The sequence below is a fragment of the Dryobates pubescens genome, chromosome 26, assembly GCF_014839835.1.
Source record: "Dryobates pubescens isolate bDryPub1 chromosome 26, bDryPub1.pri, whole genome shotgun sequence".
In the NCBI taxonomy this organism is placed as follows: domain Eukaryota; kingdom Metazoa; phylum Chordata; class Aves; order Piciformes; family Picidae; genus Dryobates; species Dryobates pubescens.
Window position 1 is genome coordinate 4,128,366 of NC_071637.1, and position 22,582 is coordinate 4,150,947.

A 22,582-nucleotide genomic window follows, 5' to 3' on the forward strand; every position below is an offset into this window, starting at 1 on the left:
ACTGGTGCGAACGGCCGTGGGACAGAGCAGGTGAGCCCCCGGGCGGTAGCTCTGTGAGCAGGAGGGGGGGTGAGGGACGCGCGTTCCTAAACTGAACAATTAAGTCCTTTTTAGGTTAAACAAAAATAAATAAACTCGTTGCGTTGGCTGAAGCCTGGATCCAGGCCAGAGATCGCATCCCACTTCTGAGAGCTGAGCCGCCGGTTTAGCGTGCGGCGCTCGCCTCCGCTGCTCCCGAAGGAGGAGGAGCGGCTCCGCCGCGCCCTCGGCTCCCGGAGGGGACTGCTGGGGGAAGAATTACCGGGCCCCAAGGGGTCCAGCAGGGCCAGGGCCAGCCCCAGCCCTTCCCGGCGGGGTGCCGCGGGGCGGGGCCGGCAGGGGCGGGGCGGAGCGCGGCGGGACCGGAGCTGCGGGAGCCGGGCGGCGGGAGCGGCGCGGCAGAGGCAGCATGGAGCGGGGGCTCTCCGTCTTCGGGGACCCCAAGGTGAGGCCTGGGCTGCGAACGAGACTTGCACGGGGGGCGAGAACCGCTGGTGAGGTGCTGTGCACCGGGGCTGGGAACGGGAGCATGCGCCGGCCGTGGGGACCGCGTTGCCTGTAGGAGCCGAAGCGCCCCACATGCCCTAGGGGTGAGCGCCGGGGCGTGCCCCGGTGCCCGAGCAGCGGGGTGAGAGCCGGGACACGCTGCGGGGCACCGCGGCCGAGCCGTCCGTTGTACCCCGCGATGTCGCTCGGCGGTACCAGGCGGGGGCTGCTCTGCCCCGAGCCGGTGCTCCCGCTGGGACACGCACGCAGGCGCTGCCCCAGGTGTCCCGGCTAGGCCGGCTCCTCGCAGCGGGGACATCCCGGTGCCCAGCCTGGGTCACTGCACTCCGGACTGCGGATGTGCTGGCTGGGGCACGGCAGGGGAAGAGGCAAGCCCTGACGGGTTCAGTGCCCCAACCGGTGTCGTGGTCGGAAACACGTTTTGTCTCGTTCCTGTTTAGTTTTGGGGTTTGGTAGTGTGTTTTGTGGGTAGGTTTGCTTCGGAGTTTCTGTGTTGCCGTTTTTCACCCCTCTTAAACATGTGGTTCAGTTACTCCTCAGACACCTGAGATACCATCTTGGTGACTGCTGCCAGAGGGTGCTCCAACATTTCTCTCTCAGCATGTGCTGTAGCAACACACCTCAAGTAGGATCATAGAGTAACCAGTTTAGTAATCAGATTATAAAGAAGCTGAGAAGGAGGAAGCTGGAGCAGATGTGGCTAGTAGTAACCCTCTGTCTCCTAGCATAGCACTGTCTGTGGTGCAGGCCAGCTCAGCTCTCAGGTTGTGCTCTGGGTGAGCTGCTGTTAGGAGCAGGTTTGCCCTGCACACCCTTTGGCTCTGGTGCTGACTGCCAGGCAGGGTTGGGCTGTTGATGGGCAGCAAGGAGCTGGAGCAGAGGTGACCAAGAAAAGTGATGTGATGGTTGTGGTGGTCCCACTCTGGGAGAACCTGATATTAATGAATGCAGTTTTCCTAAGGCAGAAGATTGCTTCCAAACCCCCAAAAGTTGAGGTTTTTTTGGCCGCTGTTTGCATCTCCTGCCACTCCCAAACCACTTATCTCTCCCTTTGAGCTCACACCACAAAAGTCTGGCTGGTGTGCACAGCTCAGGTTCATGCTTCATCCCATCACTCTGTGAGGTTTCCCTCTTGGGGTTAGCGACCTGGGTGATAGCAGGCAAACCTTGATACTGAAATCCAGGGACTGTTGACATCTGATCACCACGGTTAAAGCCTTTTAAAGTTGACTTCGATTTGGGGAGATGTTGGCATTTCATCAGCTCCACTAAAAAACAAAAGCTCACCCCACTGATTTTAAACTTCTGGCTGAGAGAAGCAAGCTAAGGTCTTCTTCCACATTCCCAGCATGGGGGAGAGTGGGATGTCAAAGGGGGAGACCTGGTTAAAGCTGCAGGGTTTGAGCACTAGGTTCAGGCTGCTGTCGCCTGCTTTTCCTGAGTCAGGGAGTCCCTTTCAGTCCTGCGAACCTGCTAAGTCAGGCTTGGGGGGAAAAAATGGGTCTGGAGTCAGTTAATGAGCCCTATTCATTGCCCTGGACCCCCTGCCATTTGGAACCATCAGCTCTGCGTTTTGCAGATGCTTCTGGTAACTGGAGCAGGTTCGAGCCTCAGCTGAATGCGGGGCCAGGGCTGCCTCCATGTTTTTCAGGAACTCTCTGACTCCCAGTGGCTGCAGGGGATGGACAGGGAGCCGCTGGGGCTGCTGAAGGGTGACTTTGAACCCTGCTTATCACAGACCATAAAAGAGCAGAAAAGACTTCCCTTCCTTTCCCTTCCCTTGACACCCTCCCTCAGCCTCTCCCTCACTGCCCCACAACCAGAGCAGAGACCATGTCCTTGCTGGCTGCTGGCTTCTCTCCCCACAGGCCAGCCTCAGCTCAAGGCTTTGGGACTTGTGGCTCCCTGTGGCTCTCGTGCTTCTTGAGCTATGTTGCAGTGAACAGGATGGGAGTGAGCTGGGGTCACCCTCCCAGGCACTGGTGTAGCTTTACTGCTGGATGCTTGTTCCCAAAATAAGGGCAGGGGTTCCCACAAGCCCTCCTGGTGTGTGTCAGAGCACCTGGAGGGTCTGCCCCTGTCCAAAGGGAGGCAGCTGTCTCCAATGTGCCTTTTGTACCTGGGAACTGGAGGAAATAGCCAGAGCTGACTGTGCCCTGCCAGTGGCTGGGGCAGCACCTGATGACTGAATGTGCATGGCACTGAAGGTGCCCAATTTGCTCTGTCTTGGGTACAAAACTTAACTTAAAAAAAACTTTATTGTGGGGAGTGCAGGTGCACAAGGATGAGCCAAGGATGACATTTACCTCAGCTCAGTCACTTCTTGCACACAACCTTGCCAGCTGGGCATGGGTCAAAGCCTGGTGCTGCCGAGGCTGCAGCAGGCTCAGCTGTACCTTAGGCAGCAGAGTGTGCTCTCATCCCCTCACTGATGCACTGCAGACACTCTCCTAGGTAGTGGATCCACCCTTGTGGGTAGTGGCTCCATCCTTGACCAGATCTGGTGGCAGTGAATGGCTGGCTTGGTGCTGCTCCAAATCATTGCCTTCTTCCAGCCACGTGTGGCGTGAGGTCTGTGGTGGCTTGAGGAGGGATGTTGCCCTGCCACCCTGTGGCAGCTGTCCCTGGAGGAGAGTGGCACACACAGCCACTGTCTCCAGAAGTCTTGTACTGAGGTCAGTGGAGGTTGAGGAGGTGGTGTCAGGAGGGGTGGTATTAAAGGCTGCTCAGCATGGAGCATCCTCCTCCTCCTCCTCAGCCAGCAAACCCAGGTATGGTGTGAATGCTTCTCTGGAAAGCAAGTTTCATGCCACGGAGCAAGGTCTTGCAGCTTCCCACCCTGCTCTATTAAAGGCTTAAGCCTTGAAGAGTATGGCAGATCCACCTCCATAACAGGTTCTGGTTTGAGGATTGCACTGTGCCTCTTCCACTTCAAACCCCTCTCCATCCATTCTCACCTCTTGCTTCTAAAGGAGCCTCCATAATGAGCTGATGGTGAGCAGAGCTTTGCTGCTCTCAGCAGGCTTTCATAAACCCAGTAGCTGATGGCCGCAGCTCCTTCTCCTGGCAGCGGCTGGCGTTCCCTTTACCTCGGGTTGAGTCTTGCTCTCTAGTAACGTTTTCCTGCCATGTGTACCTATCAGCTGGCAAATGGCAGCTGTAAAATACTCTGGTTTTCTAGCTATTGACACAGAGTGAACTTTAAATTGTCACCTTTTAATGTGCTGATAAACAATCCTGGGCAAAGTCGCTGCTGGGGGCTTTAAAATGATGCAACTCTAGCAGCTGCCTGGGTTATCTATTAACATCTGCTGGAAGCCACCTCAGGAAGAGGTGATGTTGGTGCTGCTTTGGCTGTGATGTCAGGGCTGATGTTGCTCATATTTAGCAAAAGACCCTAAACCACCTGGTTCAGAGATCCCCTCCAGTGCCTCAGCTCAGATAGCACTTTTTATGCCGCTGGGGAGGGACTCTTTAGGCTGTCAGGTAATGATGGGACTAGGGGGAATGGGACAAAACTAGAAAGGGGTAGATTCAGGTTGGGTGTTAGGAAGAAGTTCTTCCCCATAAGGGTGGTGAGAGACTGGCACAGTTTGCCCAGGGAGGTGGTAGAAGCCTCATGCCTGGAGGTTTTGAAGGCCAGGCTGGATGTGGCTGTGAGCAACCTGCCGTAGTGTGAGGTGTCCCTGGCCATGGCAGGGGTGCTGGAACTGGATGATCTGTGAGGCCCCTTCCAGCCCTAACAATTCAATGATTCTAGAATAGGCAAAGTGAGCAGTTACTGCTCTGCCATGGTCTGCTGACTAGCACCTACAGAGACAGAGAAACCTGACCGTAGCTGGGAGTACTTTGGATGTTTGGCTAACTTTTCCCTCTCAGTTTCACTAAATGGAACTAATCCCACCTGACCCTCGGACGGAACACGCTTGCTTGGAGCACCTCCCTTTGTGTTTGGATTTGTTTGTGAAGCTTCTGAAGTTCCAAGGAAAGCATTGCAGGATGTTCAGAGGAGGAAAGCCAAGCCCCAGCCCTTAGAACTTCTCCTTTTCTCCAGCCTGGAGCGGTTTGCTGATGCCTGCACCCCCAGGCACGTGCCCTGCTCGGGCTAAAACTTTCCTTTGCAGAAAAATGGAAATTGCTGGGTCTGCCCCAGCAGCCCTGCTGGGGGCTGTGTGCTGAGCACGCAGACTTTGTGGCCAGCTGTGTCTTTCTGAACTCACCCCTCTGGCTTCTGACCAAGCTGCAGAGAAACTCGGAGGTGTTACTGAACTGAGCTGGGGTTTTGTGATGCCCTGGCTGGCGGGCAGAGAACTTGCCTTCAGCTGCCCTGCTGAGGAGGTGCAGAAGAAAGGGCTGAAGGGTGACTGCACTGAGGTGGTCCTGAGGGTCCTCACAGCAGCTGGAGCTAGAGAAGAGCAGCTGCTTCAGGAAAGTGTGTGAGAGCTTTGCTGCTTTCTTGTTCATCATCAGAATCAGTTGCCGTGTCCAGGTCTGCTGTGAGCAAGGCAGGCATGGCTGGACCTGGAATGGTTGAAAGCCTCTCCCCAGTGCTCATGCAGCTTGTGGTGCTGTTCAGGTCCTGGGCTAAGTGTCAAGATCCCTGTTTGATCTGTGTGTGCAGGCATCCTCTCCAAATACACCAAAGGGCTCGGGGTGGGATAGCACTTTGTGTTGGACCTCTGTGTGCTGAGGAGCAGGTCCTTGGAAGAGAAGTTGGGCTCTTGGGTTCACCTTATTTCTGCTTGCTCAGGCATCATCTCTACAGAGCCAGAGTGCAGGCAGAAACTCTTTCATCTTTGCCTGGGTGCTTTCCTTGACTTAAAGCAAGGTCACGTCACCCATTTGTATCTGGAAAAGTCTTGTGCTTTGTTTACCCAAAACAAACAGGCAGGAAGAGGGCTGGCCTGTAATCTGCAGCCAGCAGCCTCCCACAGACCTGGAAACCTGCAGGGTTTGGGAGCAGAGTGCCTGGGGAGCTGAGATGCTGGGCTGTGCCTCCGCTGATTGCATCCTTATCTAGGATGACTCTTTGCAGGGCTGGCTCTTGGTGGAGTCCCTCGTAGACACACATTTACTTCTTCACCTGTATGTCCCTTGATACTCTGGGTAGCCTAGATTAGCTCTCAGCTGCAGAGAGCAACACCCTAAGCCCTGATCTTGAGGAGCAAACTTTTGGGCCGAGCAGTATTGCACAAGGTTTCCTAGCATTTGGCTTAGGTCCCTCCAAGCCCCAAAGAATACTTGGCAGTGGAGAAAGAGTCTGTGGCTGTTGTTGGAGAGAAACCTTGCTGCTTTACAAGGCAGAAGGAGGTGGCTTGCATGGGCAAGAGACACCACTAACTTTGCTTTCTCACTGATGGAAGTGACACCTTGGGATGTTCTTGCAGGAAATGTGCAAGATGATGTCTGTAGTGAGAAGACCCCCAAGAAGCTTTGTGTTGCTTGGATTTTACATTCAGCATGAGTTCCAGCCTGTAACTCCATCAGAAGGTCACAAGGGCTGTTGAAAGCCTCAAGGAATGGAGCTCACATGCTTTTGAAGTAGGAATCAGAGCTCAAGAGTGGAAAATATGCCAGGTGTCCACATCTGGCAGTGCAGATCATGTCCATGGGCTGTTACTTTATCTGCTGTCTCTCAGGACAGTTAGTCCCCATAAGCAGGATTGTGTAACTTCATCCCTGCAGATCCAGATCATGCCTTAAGGGTAGGGGAAGGGACAGGGCTATCTTTTTACAACCTGCTAGCAGGGATGTCCGTGGGCACGTTCATGACCCCTGGGCCAGCTGATAGCAATGCTGCAGGATCGGGAGCTGCCCTGAGCCTGCCCACCTGCATTTTGCATCTCACTCCTGCACATTTCAGTGGCAGCTTCATGGCCATCCTGGGCAGGGGGCCTGGACTTGAGCACTGTCCCACCCCAGCAGTGGTGGCCTCTTGCAGCAGAAGTGGTCATGAGCTGGGAGATGGGTGTCTGCCTGCATGGCAGCTGTCTAGAGCTGTGGGAAGAGGTGGGAATGGGGTGAGCTCTTGAACACTATTGCTTGTCCCAGGGATGGGTACTGCCAGCCCTGCTCTGGGAGCCAGGCACAGTGCTGAGCTCACATCGGCTGCTCATGGACACTGCAGAGGGGAGTGAAAGGCTCTGGAGGTGAACAGCTGCTCATTGCCCTGCTCACAGGAACTACCTCCTCCTTTTTTCCAGCTGCTCGTAGTTACTGCTAGATGCATACCTGAAGCCTTCTGGGCTCTAACCAGTAACCCTGGGTGGATTTTGTCACCCATGCAAATCCAGTCCTCCTCTGAATCCTCCTCAGTCCTTGCACTCAACATCCTGCAACAGTCATCTGCACAAGGCGAAGCTGCACAGTCTGTAACTGACAAGTACTTTGTGTGTTTTTGAGGCTGTTCCATTGCTTAACAAAACAAACCCAAACAAAAGCCAGTTCTGGAAACAAGAAGATGTAGCTGGGACCTTTTGCAGCTAATATTTTCCTTCTCAGTTCCAACTTCCAAATTACATTGGTCATGTTCCTCCAAAAAGCTCCAGCTGCCTAATGGAAAAAAGCTTGCCCTTGCTCTTCTGGGACTCCTTCTCCAAAATCCATTGCTGCAGCAATAATCAGGAATTGGGGGTTCAGAGGGAGGTTTGTCTGAGTCAAAATCCAAGCAGTTGGTTTTGAAAGCAGCTTGTTTGCTCTGCAGGGCAACTCTTGTTCTTCTGACAGCACCTTGTACCACGGGACTGACCCCAGGGGCAGGGTGAGATACCCTCTGTGCTCTGATAATAGCAGGAGCTGACTTGGAAGGGAAGTCAAAGTTCCTGGGTGATGACTCTGCAAATGGATTGATGCTTGGCTACCTGTGAACGCCGAGGGAGCAAGCTAGAAAGTGAAGGTGTTTGGGGTTAGGGTTTTTCCCCTCTGCCCAGACTTCAAACCATGCAGGCTGACTGAGGATGGGGCAGTTCCTGAAGATTACTGACAGCAGAATGAACTTCTGAAGGTCCCCTGAGTGTGTGAGTTGCAGCAGGTTGGACTTGATGATCCTTGGGGTCTCTTCCAACCTTAGTTATACTGTGATACTGTGATAGATACTGAAAAATGAGATTTGTAAGGATGGTGTTTTAAAGAAGGTTTTTGTGCCTCCCCAGTGAGACTCTGTCCCTGGGATGGCTGCACTTGTGCCTGTGCCAGCCCCAGCTGCTTGGCTCTCAACTTGTGCTGCAGCTCTGGCAGTACCTCACCACTTTCTCTTTATCTTGCTGCAGGTTGAGCTTCACGTCCACCTGGATGGAGCCATTAGACCAGAAACTATCTTGCACTATGGCAGGTGAGTTGCAGGAGCAAGAAAGCTCTGGGAGGTGCACTTCAAAAGCATCATCCCTTGACAGAAGAGCTTCTTCTGGCAGCTTGGGGAAGCTCCCTTCCTGCTCTGCAGGCAGCAGACCTGGCTGGTGCTGCTCTCACCTCTGCACAGGTGAGGGTCCTCTGGCTGCACAGGCAGAGGACGTGGAGAACATCCCAAAGAGCAGTGCTGCAGTGGGGCTGCTGTGGTGGCAGCAGCATGAGCGTGGTGGCCGTCAGTTCTGCGAGCTGGGCAAGCTGAGGGGAGCCACCCTGAGAGAGGTGCTGAAGGTGTCTGCCGAGGTGCAGCCACACAGAGTCAGTCCAGTCTCTCTTTTTTGTTCCCCCCACGGTCCTAATTGCTAAAGCTAGTGAAAGGAAAGCAGGCTGGGAGTGTCACCTTGGTGGTGGTGCCACAGTCCTGGGAGCAGAACTCAGCTTGGGTGCTCCTCCCTGCCCAGGTGCTGCGTGCTGCTGAACCCCAAGGAGCTGCATTCTGTGAGGCTGCCCTAGGAGAGCCCTTGGCAGTGGCTGGAGGAGAGGCTGTTTCCTTGACACATGCATCTTCTGGCTTCAGCCATTGTGTGGGAAGCACCAGGGTGAATGATTAACTGATGGGAAGCCCTGGCTCCAGAGCTGTGAGCAAAATAACCTGAAGGCTTCTTCCAGGTGTCACTATTCAACTGGGTGGTCTCAAAGGTCTTTTCCAACCTGGTCTACCCTACCCTACCCTACCCTACCCTACCCTACCCTACCCTACCCTACCCTACCCTACCCTACCCTACCCTATTCTGAAAGCTAATGGAGCCCAGCAGATACCCTCAGGTTGAGACAGTAGCAAGGTTTCAGGAAGCAGCTCTTAAGCATAACTCCAGTGTTTTGGGGAGGAGATCTGTGCTGAGGAGGATGAGAAGTGGAGCCAAGCAGGCTCCAAGGCACAGGGATGCTAGGGGGGAATATTCCTGCTAAAGCAGCTTCTCTGCAGGGAGTGGCTGTAGGTTTTGCAGTACAGAGTAAAGGAGGTGGATCAGGGATGCCCACCTCAGTCCTTGTAGGACACCAGCATGGTGAGCAGAGTCAGGGTGCCTGCTAACTGCTCATGCTGCTGGTGGGCTGCAGGGCTGAAATGCTAGTCCCCATGGACAGAGGAGTCAGTCATGGCTCCCTGGGGCTCTGCTGGGTCCCTCTGCCAGCAAAGGACAAGTTCTGGTGTCCCCAGAAGAGGTGTAAAAGCCCTGAGGCCCAGGAGGCATCAGCCATCTGAGGATCTCAGGCCTCTTTCTTAGGACAGGAATGTTCACTGCCCAAGTGTGTGCCAAGTTCCTTCTTATTTTTACACAGCCCTGCCATCCCCCAGGGCTGCCAGCCCTCGGGTGCCACCTTCGCTGGGCTGGAGCAAGGCTGTGCTATTCCTGGGCTCCAAAATCAGTGCTCACACCAATGTCAAAGCAACAGGGCAGTGCAGGAGGCTGCAGGGGACCACCTTAAGAACCTCACCCTGGGCACAGAAAGCTGCTCTTGGGCTATTTTTAAAGGTAAAGAGCTGGAAATAACTTTGCCAGGTGGTGACCGTGCACAAAGAGCCCAAAGCTGCTGGGGTGCACAAGGCCCTGGTGGCAGAGGCTGAACTCTTCTCCTTTTAGAAACTTTGGTTCCAGTTCTGTCAGGTCTGAGGTAGGCTTTGCATTTCCCCTGCCCAGCCAAAGGGTTTAGAGTGGTGACAGACTGGGTGTCCCCAGGAGAGGTGCTCTGTCCACAGTGGAATGGTGTATGTGGTGCTGTTTGTGAGCAGGATGCTGAGGTGCTGGTGGACTCAAGCATGTTCTCCAGGGAAGAAGGCTCCAAGCTACCCAGGCAGGTTAGGTGCAGCAGCAGCAGCTCCCAGACCAATGCTGATGAGGTCCACCAGAGCCCCCCAGCCAGAGAGCTGACTCCAGCATCTCTGCTCTGCAAGTCATCCTACAGTGCTGTTGCTGCTGGCTGAGCAGAGGCAGTCCTTTGGGAAGCACAGGAAAGAGGTCAGGGAAGTGGCTGTGCTGTCGGAAACTCCCTGGGCAGGTGGAGGAAGATGTAGGTGGGTGCCTGGAGCAGACCCCCGCGTGTCAGTGCCATGGAAAGGGCAAGGCAGGGAGGAAAACCGATGCCTTGGCAGGGAGGAACGGCCCCTGCTGGGTGCCAGCAACCTAATCCATGTGGATTGCATCTGAAGGCTGAGCACGGGGCTGGTTTCCTTCCTGCCTGAGCAGGGAGTGAGCAATGTTCACTGAACTCAAGAGTGGGGTCCTCTGGGCTGCTTCCCAGAGGGTTGCTCATTGGGATGGCTGCTGGCACTGGCACCCTGAAGCTGTGGGTGGTGTTTTGTCTCCACTGGCAGAGAGATCCCTCAATCAGCTGTCAGTCATTGCAGGAGGAGAGAGGATTCCAAGCAAATTGTCTGGTTATTATCCCTAATTTAGGTTGGCATGTGCAGGGTGCCAGAGAGGAGGGTGGTGGTGGCAAAGCCTGCCAGGGAAGCAGGCAGCATCCTTGGCTGGAGCCCCCTCTTGCCCAGCTGTCATCCCACCATGGACATCTCCCCCCTTCTTAGGACCTGAGGGGAAAAATGGCCTCTTGGCAGTGTTCAGGTGGGGTGTGCCACCTCCATCCCTCTGCTGAGAGCAATTATTGGAACTGCAGCCTGCTCCTGCCTGGGGGGTGTCCCTGTCACAGAAGATGCTACCATGATGCTGGGTTTGGGAACCAGCTGTCTTGCAGGAGCTGCTGGCATTGAACCCATAAGCTATGAGACCTCTGCCTATGTGATCTTGGGCCTGGGGAGCATCTCCACGATGTTCAGCCCTTGGAACCTGCATAAGTGGGAATTCAGTTCTCTAAAAGAATGTTGGCAATTGCGCCACCAGGGCTAGGAGGTGCTAAGAAATAACCCAGAGCCCCTTTGGGTGAACTCCTGCTTAAGCTTCAAATGTGCCCTGGCTGTGTTGCTGCTGGGTCAGTCTGGGCTCGCCTTTGGCTGTGTTTGTGCTTGGCCTGTGCTTTGGGTTGCCTTCCTCCCCGCTGAGGCTCGGGGCTGGAGGAGCTGCTGGAAGGACAGCGTGTGCCGTGTCCTTGCCCTGGAGGAACGGAGGGGAGCGCTGCCAGCCTGGGCCACGGCCGCTGCGTGGGCTGCACTGAGCTCCCCCCTTCAGTCACCTGTGGCTTCATTTCCAGGAAAAGAGGGGTTCCTCTCCCTGGCAACACTGTGGATGACCTCCTGAAGCACGTCAGTTATAAAACCCCCCTGACATTCACCAAGTTTCTCGAGAAGTTCAATCATTACATGCCTGCCATCGCGTAAGTTCCCTGCTTTTCTGCTCCTGCCCCCTCAGCTCTTGGCAGAACCCCTGGGCTAGCCTTGATCAACCTTGGTGCGGGGGTGGGGTCCCCTTGCCCGCCCCCAGCGTGCCCTGAGCGCGACGGGTGGCACCGGTGTCCCGGCAGGGGGGACCGCGAGGCGGTGCGCAGGATCGCCTACGAGCTGGTGGAGACCAAGGCCAAGGAAGGCGTCGTCTACGTGGAGGTCCGCTACAGCCCTCACCTCCTGGCCAACTGCCGTGTGGATCCCATCCCCTGGGGCCAAGCTGAGTGAGTGAGCCCGGCACGCTGAGCAGCTGCTGCTTGCCCCCTTGGGCGCAGAGAAGGCACGGCCCAGCTGGGCAGAGCTGGGCAGGTTCAAAGGCTGGTGTAACCAAACCTCCTCTCTTGTCCAGCGCAGCGAGGACCAGCATGCTTCCACTTCTCAGGGCGCTTCCTCTTCTAGGGTCCCTGTGTGACTCTGTTTTAATGTCCCTGCCCTGCATGTGCAGCAAGTTGTGCTTCTGGATGCAGCTGTTCTCTGTGAGGGGAAGCGGCGCTCAGACAGGGGCCTGCCTGCCTGTGAAGCGTGAACTGCAGCTGGCAGAGACAGTGGGCAATGCTGGAGGGGGCTGGATATCCCATCCCTTCCTTACCCATCACCCCCTCTGTGATGTGTGCCTCCCATTAAATCACTGCTGGGCTCTGTGTCCCCTTGCAAGTTGGGATGGGATGGGTGCTGAGCCCCAGCGCTTGTCCCTGCCCTGCTGCAGGCAGTTGTGTGCCCTGGCAAAGAGCAGGCTCCTCTGCTCAGGCAGGACTGGTGCCCAATTCTTGCTGTCATCTGTGCATGCTTTTGTGCCCCATGTGGCCAGGGCGTGGGTGTGAGAGGTGCTCCTCAGCTCTGGGTGGTCTGGTTGGGCTCCTCTGGATGTTCAGGTGAGTGGGTTTTGTGTGGGGTGTCCTCTGGGGGGTGCTGGGCTGGACCTGCGGTTCCTGCCACCTCCCTGGCAAGTGTCCACCTCTTCCTGATGGCTTTTCTTCTCTGCAGGGGAGACCTCACTCCAGATGAAGTGGTTAACCTTGTAAATCAGGGCCTGCAGGATGGAGAAAGGGATTTCCACATCAAAGCCAGGTCTATTCTATGCTGCATGCGCCATATGCCAAGTAATGTATTGCAGCTGCCCTGCTGCTCTGTTCCCCTTCCCTAACCTGGGGTGGGGGGGATGGCCTGTGGGCTCAGGTCCCAGGGAGAGCCCTGGTCCTGTGGCCCTGGGTCTGATGTGTGACCAGGCAGTGGTGAGCAGGAGTAGGTTTTTGGTTTTTAACTCTTCTGAGGGTCTTCTGCTGCCTTTCCTCTGGGGAAAGGCTCTGCTGGATGCAGTAGAATAGAATAGACCAGGTTGGAAGAGACCTTTGAGATCATCGAGTCCAACTCATCACCCAACACCATCTAACCAGCTAACCCATGGCACCAAGCACCCCATCAAGTCTCTTCCTAAACACCTCCAGTGACAGTGACTCCACCACCTCCCCGGGCAGCCCACTGGGGTATGACCAGGATCTGAAGGGTCTTGCCAGGGTGGCAAAGCAGGCTCTTCTGTCCTGTCATGGGAAGGTGTGATTTCTGCTCCTACCCCACACCTTGCCCAAAGGCTGGAGCTCCCCTTGGCCCAGCTGAAGCCATTGCCACAGCAAGTGCTTGTATCTGCCGTGACCATCTGGTGGTTTTGAGAGCCAGTGATTACAGGAGGAGCACCAGGCGTGAGACCTGGCATAGGTGATCCTGTGAGACCTGGCATAGGTGATGCTGCTCTGGCAGAGGGGTTGGACTGGATGATCTTTTGAGGTCCCTTCCAGCCCCACAGATTTTGTGGTCTCACACTTCACCTGCTTGTGGGCATGCTGCTGCAGCAGCACGATCCTTCTTTGGCTGTGGTCCTTCATGGGTCAGCCAGAGAATCCCCTGACTGCAGGCTCTGGTGATTGAAGCTGTGACATATACCAAAGCCACCCATAGAAAATGTTCTTTATGAGGTCAGCAGCTCTGAACTCTGTCAGCAACAGCTCCTGGGGCCTAGAATAGGAAGAACCTCCTCCCTGTTTCCAGTCTTCATTGTGCTGCTGAGTTCCCTCAGCACCTTCCTCCGGGGAAGGATGCAGGTGGAGAGAGGCTGTGTGGCAGTGGCTGTTCTGTGAAGACTTTGCTTCACATCCCACCACGGTTTTATGCAGGCTTAGGAGGGGAGATGGTGGAAAGATGGGGTTTTTTTTTTGCTCATGTGTTCATTTGTGTCAAGAAATGTGAAAAATTATATTCTTGGAAACTGGGAGGTTGGAGGGTGGGGCTTTTCCTGCCTGCACAATCAACCCCAAACAGCACATTAAAAACTTGGCACTTACACGTCTGTTTTCTTTGGGAAAAACAAACCCAAACCATTTTTCTTTGTAGCAGCTGGAAAGCTGTAAGGCAGTGTCATACTGCCAGGCAGAGAGGGACCCGGGGGTGCTGGTCGATGGTAGGCTGAACATGAGCCTGCAGTGTGCCCAGGCGGCCAAGAGGGCCGACGGCATCCTGGCCTGCATCAGGAACAGTGTGGCCAGCAGCAGCAGGGAGGTCATTCTGCCCTGTGCTCAGCACTGGTTAGGCCACACCTGGAGTCCTGTGTCCAGATCTGGGCCCCTCAGGTTAGGAAAGATGTTGAGATGCTGGAAGGTGTCCAGAGAAGGGCAACAAAGCTGGGGAGGGGTCTGGAGCACAGCCCTGTGAGGAGAGGCTGAGGGAGCTGGGGTTGCTTAGCCTGGAGAAGAGGAGGCTCAGGGGTGACCTTTTGCTCTCTACAACTACCTGAAAGGAGGCTGTAGCCAGGTGGGGGTTGGTCTCTTCTCCCAGGCACCCAGTACCAGAACAAGAGGACACAGTCTCAAGCTGTGCCAGGGGAGGTTCAGACTGGATGTTAGGAAGAAATTCTACACAGAGAGAGTGATTGCCCATTGGAATGTGCTGCCCAGGGAGGTGGTGGAGTCACCATCACTGGAGGTGTTTAGGAGGAGACTGGATGGGGTGCTTGGTTGCAAGGTTTAGTTGATTAGGTGGTGTTGGGTGATAGGTTGGACTTGATCTTGAAGGTCTCTTCCAACCTGGTTTGTTCTATTCTATTCTACTTGTCTGGAGTTGTGTTCCCTGCCAGGGCACAAATGGGAAAGGCAGAAGGTGGCAGGAGCACCCCAGGGCTTGTAGAGCAGGAGGGGTTGCTCCTGTGTTCTCATGTCCAGGCACCAGCTCTTACTTCGAGCCAGTGCTGTGCTTGATGCAAGAGCCTTCAGTGCTGTGCTTGGGTCGTGCTGCTCGGGGAGAAGCCAGCCTGTAACGCAGGAGCTGTTGAGAGGAGAGCAGAGGTGCCAGCCAGAACTGCCTCACAATAAACTGGACAGTAAAAGAATGTCTCACAACCATCAGCTGGGAGCTGATAGAAGAGAAGGTGAAATTGCACCTGGGTTTGTGTCACCTGGGTGGTTGGATGCCTTTGTTCTTGACACTGCTGTTTGTCCCTCTTTGCCAAGGGTAGGTGCTAAAGGAGCTGGTAGGTGCATGTCCTTCCTCAGAGGTTCTCCTCTGTCCTGATCAGAGACAGCTCTGTCAGCCTCTTGTTACTCACTGATTCCAAAAAGATAAAACCTTCTGAGTGTTGAGGGTCACCTTCCAGGAGGCTGGCCAGCCCCTCCCCACCAGCAGTAGCATTCATCATCTTCTCTGGGGGAGCCAAGGATGGGCAGGGCAGGGCTGACTGTCACACAGGGGCTCCCCCCAGGGGTCCCTTCCAAACTCTGTGACACAGCACAGCTGACAGGCTGGCTCTTCCCTCGCCCAGCCTGGGATAGGGTGGAAGCTCAGGAGTGGCTTGAGGGGGTTTCTTTCACTCCCCTCCAACCACTGTTATAGCAGCTGGGCTGTGCATCCCAGCTTACCTTGGGCCAGCATGTCTGGGGGGGTCTGTGTTTGGGGTTTTTTTATGCTCAAAAAATGTGCAGAAAACCACAGTGAGAGCAGGTTTAGAGCTGGCAAATACCTCTGATTCCCTTTTAGTTGGCAGCTTTTGTTAGCCTGAAGGTGGCAGACCTTCGTAGCAGCCTTTCACCTTCCCTTCTGAGCATCAGAGCTGAGCAAAGAGCAAAGGAAACCCCTCTGGCTTTCTAGTTATGGGAGCAGGGTTGGTTCAGGAAAGTGCTGAAGCTGTGACCCTTAGCAGTGCCTTCTCCTGAACCCTGGCATTGCCTGTTCCAGGCTGGTCTCCAGAGGTGGTGGAGCTCTGCAAGAAGTATCAAAACAACTCTGTGGTGGCCATTGATCTGGCTGGGGACGAGTGCCTGAAGGTGGAGAACTCCTCTGAGCACAAGGCAGCCTACGAGGTGGGTTTGAATAGTCTGGAGGGGGATGATTCAGATTGGATGGGGAGGAAAATTGGATGTTAGGAAGAAGTTCTTCCCCATGAGGGTGGTGGCAACAGGTTGCCCAGGGAGGTGGTGGAAGCCTCATGCCTGGAGGTGTTTGCAGCCAGGCTGGATGAGGCTGTGAGCAACCTGCTGTACTGTGAGGTGTCCCTGGCCATGGCAGGGGGGTTGGAGCTGGCTGAGCCTTGAGGTCCCTTCCAACCCTGACAGTTCTGTGATTCTGTGAGCGTGGGGGGACACATGGAATGTTAGTGAGGCTGCAGACAGCTGGGACAGCTTAGGCATTTGTTCCAGCTAGGAGAAACATTTTGTTAAATAGGAACAATGTTTGTTTACATTTGCCAAATGATTAATGGCAGGCATCATTGCTTAAGCATGGCCTTGGAGCTGGAGCTTGGCACACTGCCCCTAGCACTGAGTGTGACACCAGGGATGTGGAGCCTGTGTCCCACTGGACAGGCACTGGACTGTTGGGGGTCTTGTCCTGGGGCTGGCTGGAACCATGGCCAAAGGTGGGGGAGACTGGCCCTTCCAGTCTGGCAGAAATCAACCACGGGGCAGAGAAGAAGCTGCAGGTTTGAAGTGCTTTTATCTGATCATCTCACAGGCCAAGGCTGGAATAGCTTCAGGAGCCTGGTCCCAGGCTCTTGCTAGACCCTGGCCCTTTGCACGAGCTGGAAGGGGAAGCTCCACGCCTCGCCTCTCTGTGCTGGCAGGAGTTTGGGGTTGCTGGTCCCCTGCAGCAGTGGGAGGGAGCTTGTGCACCCCTGCTGCCAGAAGGGACAGGGTGGTTTGCCAACAGTGCTCAGAGCTGAAATGGGGCTTTCTGGGGGTGCTTTGCCCCTGTCAGCAGCAGCAGGTCCATCTTTGCTGTTGTGCTAGATGAACTGAAGGGGTATTAAGTGAAGCATGGGCACAGGGGGTTATTAACCAATGGGCAGAGGCATCTCATCCTGCTCTGTCTGAAGGTTAAGTCTTGCCCCTGTGCTGGGAGTTCACTCGGGCTCTGAGACTGTTGAAGCAAACCTTACTCCTGTCAGCCCCTTCTGGCCAGCATGGCAGGGAAGTGGCCCCCCCATAAACAGTGCTGCTGTGCTCCCTGGGGCACCTACTGCATCCAGGGAAACCTGGGACACTCATGGTGTCCTTCGAGCAAGCACCTTCTGCCTGGCAGATCTCAGGGCTGCTCGTGGTGAAAACTCAACTGCAGCTGCTGGCTGCAGAGGTGCAGCAGGAGCTGCGGGGCCAAGCATCCTAGAACCACCAAGTCCAAGGATGATTGCAGGGGGAGCCACAGGAAGCACTGTGTATCGGAGCCAATGGGTTGGAGAAGGGGTTAAAGGACTCCAGAGAAGATATGGCCATGGGTGGATGTTAGACAGGAGCTCCCTCCTGGATGGAGGGGCTCAGACTTTGGTAGCCAGGAAGGTTAGTGGGGAAGGATTCCATTGCATGTGCTCAGCCCCTCTGCCCCTGCTGCTGCCCCTCTGCCCCTGCTGCTGCCCCTTGGCCCCTCTGCCCCTGCCGCGGCCCCTCTGCCCCTGCCCCTCTGCCGCTGCCCCTCTGCCCCTGCCGCTGCCCCTCTGCCCCTGCTGCTGCCCCTCTGCCCCTGCTGCCGCCCCTCTGCCCCTGCTGCCGCCCCTCTGCCCCTGCTGCCGCCGCCCCTCCTTGGCCCCCTCTGCCTGTACCCCAGCTCCTGCTGAGATCCTTAGGGATGCCTCTTTGTAGTGGAGGGGTGAGAGTTCCAGGTTTCTCTTCATCCTGTGTAGGAACAAGTGGGAAATCTCTGTGCTGGTGTGAGTCTGTCTCTCCTCTTGGTCAGCCAGAGGAAATTTGGTACTTCAAATCCTGTCAAAAATTAGCTGTTTGGGGAAAATCAGGAGTCCCTTCCCTGCAGGGAGCACAGAGAGCCCTGCAGGTCGCTGCACAGAGAGCTTTTCTGTACAGAGCCTGGCCTGACCTTTGCTGGGCCTGGGTGTGCAGCACATGAGGAGCTGAAAATAAAGTAACTGAAAAAAATCCCCAACAGTCCTGAGTGAAAAGCCCTGAAGGGCAGCCTGGGAAGTGTGCCTGTGCAGGATGGGGCTTGCAGCCTGCCTGCTGCTGCTGCTGCTGGCTGGGTGGCCCTTCTCCAGCAAGGCTCCTCTCCAGCCTGCATGGCTTTCCAAGGCTCAGGTGGTCTGTGGCTGCCCTGGCAAGGAGTTTTTTGGGGTGACCATGGAGAGCATCTCGAAGTGCCCCCCAGAGCTGCACCCACAGAGCCCTCCTGGCTGGGCTGACTGTCCCCAGCCCCTTAGAGGAGGGAGGTGTTTGGAGTGTGAGGATCACACCAGCTGTGTCTTTGGGGTTTTTGAAGTCTCCCACTTGGCTGCAGCCCAAGAGGTAAAAGTTTCAAAGGCAGGAACTGCTGCAAGGTTCATGCAGAAGGGCAACAGGGGGGAGCAAAGAGCCTTGAGCTTGCTGCTGTCTGGAGTGGGGAAAGTGGTGAGCTCAGCCTGCACTAGAGAGACTGTGGGCTGGGCACCAAGGAAGGTACCAGGCCTTCTGAGCTCCTCTTCATGGGCACTGCCAAGCTCTCCTCCAGCAGTCAGCATTGCAGCTCTTGGGGTGAAGGGCTCATGCTTTGGGGGCTCTTCGTGCAGAACCCTGTTGCTTGTTATGCCCCAAGAATGGTGCCCACCCAGGTGCTTGCTGCCCTTGCTGGGGGTGATGAGGGCACAGGAGCACGGGTGAGGGCACGGGTGATGGCACAGGTGATGGCACAGGGGTGTGGGTGATGGCACAGGAGATGGCACAGGGGCATGGGTGATGGCCCAGGAGCGTGGGTGATGGCACAGGAGTGTGTGTCCCCTTGCCTTGCAGGAAGCTGAACGATGTGGGGTTCATCGCACCGTCCACGCAGGGGAGGTCGGCCCACCTGCCAGGATCAAGGAGGTAGGAGGAGCTCCTGTCTTGGAGCAGGGACTGGCAGGGACTGGGGCATCCCAGGGCAGAGAGAGGGGCAGGGGTGGGAAGTACCCTCCTGAACCAGGGACCGGGCAGCCCGTGTCCTCTCGGTACTCAGAGGAGCACAAATGTCGGGGACCCAGGTGGAGAGCTGGATCCAGTAGCTCAGGTCAGGACCTCTCCAGAGCTGGCTCGGTGGTGCAGGCTGCACCCATGGTGGGGCAGGGATCTCTGGGCAGGCAGGGGCTGAGCTGGTGCTTGGCAGCTGTATGTGGTTCTCCTCTGCTCTCCAGGCAGTTTATATGCTGAAGGCTGAGCGCATTGGCCATGGCTACCATGTCCTGGAGGACCTCGAGCTCTACAAGGAGCTGTTGAAAGCTAAGATGCATTTTGAGGTAAGGATGGGTGATGGGTGGGTGATAGCCAGGTAGCTGCTGTCTGAGTGGAAAATCAGCCCCTGCAGCTTGGGGTCTTTGCTGTGAGGAGCGCTGGGGCACCCAGCACCTTGCAGGAGGTGTGTGGCAGAGAGAAATGGATCCTGGTCTGGCTGAGGATAACGTTTGGAGGACTTGTTCATGCACACCTCAAGCCTGCAGGCTTCTCCTCCCACAAACTGGGCTGCTGCAGCAGAGCCTGTCTGGGTGGAGGGTGGAAGTGCCTGGGAGTTAGTGTGTGTGGGCAAATGTCCTTGCCTCTTCCCCCTGTGAGTGCCTCCAGCTGATCCATGCAGTAGATGTGTGCAAGCTTAGCGTCAGTGGTTTCTGAGCTGAGGCTGACACAAGGCCGCTGGCTGACTGGCCTCGGGTTCCTGCCGCTATCCCATGGGCAGTGGGCTCTTTACATCCCTCTCCTGGGACTTGCAGGACTCCTGGGCTGTGCAGTGCCAAGGGGTAGCTGTGAACAAAGCTCTGGATCTGGCTTTACCAGCTTCAGCCTGCGCATCTGGGGCTCTGAGCCACGTGGCTGATCTGGGCTTTGTGTTTAATTCCCCCCAACAGGTCTGCCCCTGGTCCAGTTATCTCACTGGAGCATGCCTTCCAGACTTCAGGAAACACCCAGCAGTGCAGTAAGACTTCTCAACTCTGTGCAGTCTTCAGCAGCCAGGATCTGGGATGGTGGGAGCTGCTCTGTGGCTTTACAAAGGCGACGCACATCTGACCAGAGCAGGACGTGGGACAGCCTCGCCCTTGGGCACAGAGGGGCCTGCTGCAGCTGGAGGGGGGGCAGGGGTCCCTTTGGGAGGCTGTCCTGTCCCTCCTGTGCTGTGTCCAATGCTTTACCCATCAGTTCCACCCAATTTCTTTGCAGGTTTAAGAAGGATCAAGCTAACTTTTCTATAAACACAGATGACCCCCTCATCTTTAACTCCACCATTGACAAGGATTACAGCATAGTGAAGGACTACATGGGCTTCACTGAGGAGGAGTTCAAGAGAGTGGTAAGTCAGCCTCAGCTGGATGCCCTGCAGATGTCCTGCTGCAGCCCAGAACAGCCTGCTGCCTTCCCTTATAAGCTGCAAGGGTTTCAGTGGAAATGCAAAGCTCTTGCAGTGAGCCTGTGAGCAGGAGGCTGCAGGTGGCTGCTGAGCTGGCTGGAGGCTGTGGGGAGCAGGGGTGGGCTCTGCAGGGGCTTCACCTCTTGGCTGACAGCTTTGGGCTTTATGGAAAACAGGTCAGAGTGGAAACTGTCCACTGAGGTCCTCGTAGCAGGGCTTAGCAGGGAGCTGCCTGGTGCTTTTTTCTTTCTGGATTTGGAACTGCAGGCAGGGAGTTACAGTCTCTGGCCCAGAAGATAGCAGAGTTCAGCAGGTAGGAAAGTGCTGGCAGTTTTCCATGGACAACATGAGGATGCAACAACTGAGCTGGAAACAAAGTGCCTGCTGGCTTCTGGATTCTCTTTGGGCACACACAGTCATTGTGTGTGCTTGATGACACCCTTGATTATTTACCCAGGACAGAAAGACAGGATAGCTGTTGGCAGCTTGGCTCCCTGCTTGCTAGGGGAAGCAGCTTTCCTGGTTTGCTTCTACCATCATGCTCAGCATTTTCACCCAGGTGCCTCCTGAGGTACTTGCTTGGACTGGGCAGGGTGAACTTTACAAGAAAGCATCAGTTCTGCTTCCAGCTCTGGCTGCAGGAACAAGTCCCTTTCTCCTACAGACATCACTGCCTGGGTCTGGGAGGGGAAACAGTTCTGATCTCTGGGTTCCTGCATCCAAAGCTGTCCTGCTGCCAGCTGTCCTCTCCTGCTCTTGCAAAAGCCAGGTTGTTTCTGTGCAATAATAGCAAGGTCCCTGCTCAAGACAGGTGAGCAGGTAACATTGCACAGCCAGGCTGGGTCCCAGCAGTGGCACATCAGGCTGCCACCACCACCTTGCTCTGGTCCAAAAGGGAGCTGGGAGTGTAGGAGTGTGTTTAAAGTGCATGTCCTAAAAACTCCCAAGGTATTTGAAGACCTTAGTTTTGTGCCTGCCTTATCCCTCTTGGGACTGTTGCTAGTGATGGGCCAGAGCAGTTGCCTGTAAAATGAGACCACAGTAAAGAATCTGAGAGTGGAAACCTTATGCTGCCTCTTGCTGCTCAGAGCCAGATGTTGGCTTGTGCACAGCCATGCATTCCTGTCTGACACATCTTAATGTCTCCCTTGTGTTCCCCCTCTACCTCTCCAGAACCTCAATGCAGCTCGGTCCAGCTTCTTACCTGAGAAGGAAAAGCAGGAGCTGCTCAACACACTGTATGAAGCCTATGGGATGGCCCCCAACACATCCTGACCCATCCCCAGGAGCCAGCATGGAGCAGTGGCCCCTCTGCATGTGGGTGACTCTCCTCTGTGCTATGGGAGCACCAGAAGAAGAAGGTGCCCAGAGTTGGTCTCTCTTCCTGGCAGCCCTGCATTAGCCCTTGCAGTGCTGAGCAGAATCAGGCTGTCACATACACCTACCTATCAATCACCCCCCTCAAACTCTCTCCCAAATGCATCTCCAACTTCCTATCTTGCTGTGGTGCAAACAGACTGCAGCTGCCTCCTGGCCTGACTCCCTTCTCCATCTGCCGTCTTTCTGTACTGCAAATGAGGACGGAGCAGAAGAACCTCTCCTGCTTCTTTTCCCTCTCTTCCCTGGTTTTATCTGTCCTGCCTCACTGACCTGCCTTGGCTGCAGTGCAGAAATAACCACCTCTAACCGTGACTGTGGCCCATGTTCATCTCCTCCTTCCTCCTTTGTGTGAGTGCTGACAGGGGCTGAGCAGGCACCTCACAAACGGAGCCTTTATTCCCATCCCTGGCCTAGGAGGTTTTGGCCACAGCTGTATTTACCCAGGGTTAGTCTTGTACTAACATGCCTGGAACAAGAACAGGCTGGCAGCTGGTGCCCTGCCCGTGCACAGCTCTGAAGGGCAGCTTCAGGCAGCCTTTTTTGACCTCCTTTCTTGGACAAGGACTCTGGGAGTCAGCCCCCCCAGCGTCACCGCCGCAGCAGCGCGCACCCTGGGCTTGGGCTCCAGCTGTGCTCACAGCTGCCCAGCTGCCGACAAATTGCATAGGAAGCTGCAAGAGATTTTTACCATTTGGGGCCAAAATCTGCCTTCTGGGGCTTTCCCTGGTTTGGTCCTCCTCCTGGAGAATTGCTGTGAACTGCAGTTTGCTCTTCCTCTGTCTCTGTTCAGGGCTCGGGGAGCCCAGGATCAGTTGCTGTTTGAACCACTCTGCCCTCTGCCTGCCTTGAGGCAATCTTTAGGCCCCATGAGAACTGAGGAGAGAGACTGATCAGCTAGAGCCCAGTGTCACACACTGACTCAGGTCCTATCTGAATGGCTTCTCCCACTCAACCACAGCACTGGCTGGAAGTCAGATCTTCGGTCTGGAGAGCTGAGAAAGCATTCACCAAATTTCCTGAGTGATTCGGTGCTTTGTCCTGGTTTTCCTTGCCCTGCCCCAGAGCTGTGCAGCCAGAGCAGAGACCTTC

The 22,582-nt window shown here is 55.6% G+C and overlaps 1 protein-coding gene across 2 annotated transcripts; it reads left to right on the forward strand.

Annotated features, from left to right (window-relative positions):
• The first annotated feature begins 378 nt into the window (after positions 1-378).
• ADA (adenosine deaminase) lies at positions 379-22,134 on the forward strand. Of its 2 annotated transcripts, XM_054173462.1 has the most exons (11): positions 379-484; positions 7,815-7,876; positions 11,098-11,220; positions 11,368-11,511; positions 12,272-12,387; positions 15,506-15,630; positions 18,535-18,606; positions 18,912-19,013; positions 19,617-19,684; positions 19,927-20,056; positions 21,287-22,134. In XM_054173462.1, exons 1-11 carry the CDS (start codon positions 449-451, stop codon positions 21,386-21,388), a joined length of 1,080 nt encoding a protein of 359 aa, XP_054029437.1. In that variant the 5' UTR covers positions 379-448; the 3' UTR covers positions 21,389-22,134. The 2 variants fall into 2 exon arrangements, with proteins under 2 accessions (XP_054029437.1, XP_054029438.1); XM_054173463.1 differs by lacking the exons at positions 379-484; positions 7,815-7,876; positions 11,098-11,220; positions 11,368-11,511 and adding an exon at positions 11,812-12,159.
• The last annotated feature ends 448 nt before the right edge of the window (positions 22,135-22,582 follow it).

What these genes read in the sequence shown, in the direction of transcription:
- ADA (XM_054173462.1), top strand. Translation starts at nt 449, where the DNA reads ATGGAGCGGGGGCTCTCCGTCTTCGGGGACCCCAAG. An exon ending in CTGCATGCGCCATATGCCAA is followed by an intron (nt 12,388 to 15,505) that starts GTAATGTATTGC and finishes TGCCTGTTCCAG; the next exon opens with GCTGGTCTCCAGAGGTGGTG. An exon ending in AGGAAACACCCAGCAGTGCA is followed by an intron (nt 19,685 to 19,926) that starts GTAAGACTTCTC and finishes ATTTCTTTGCAG; the next exon opens with GTTTAAGAAGGATCAAGCTA.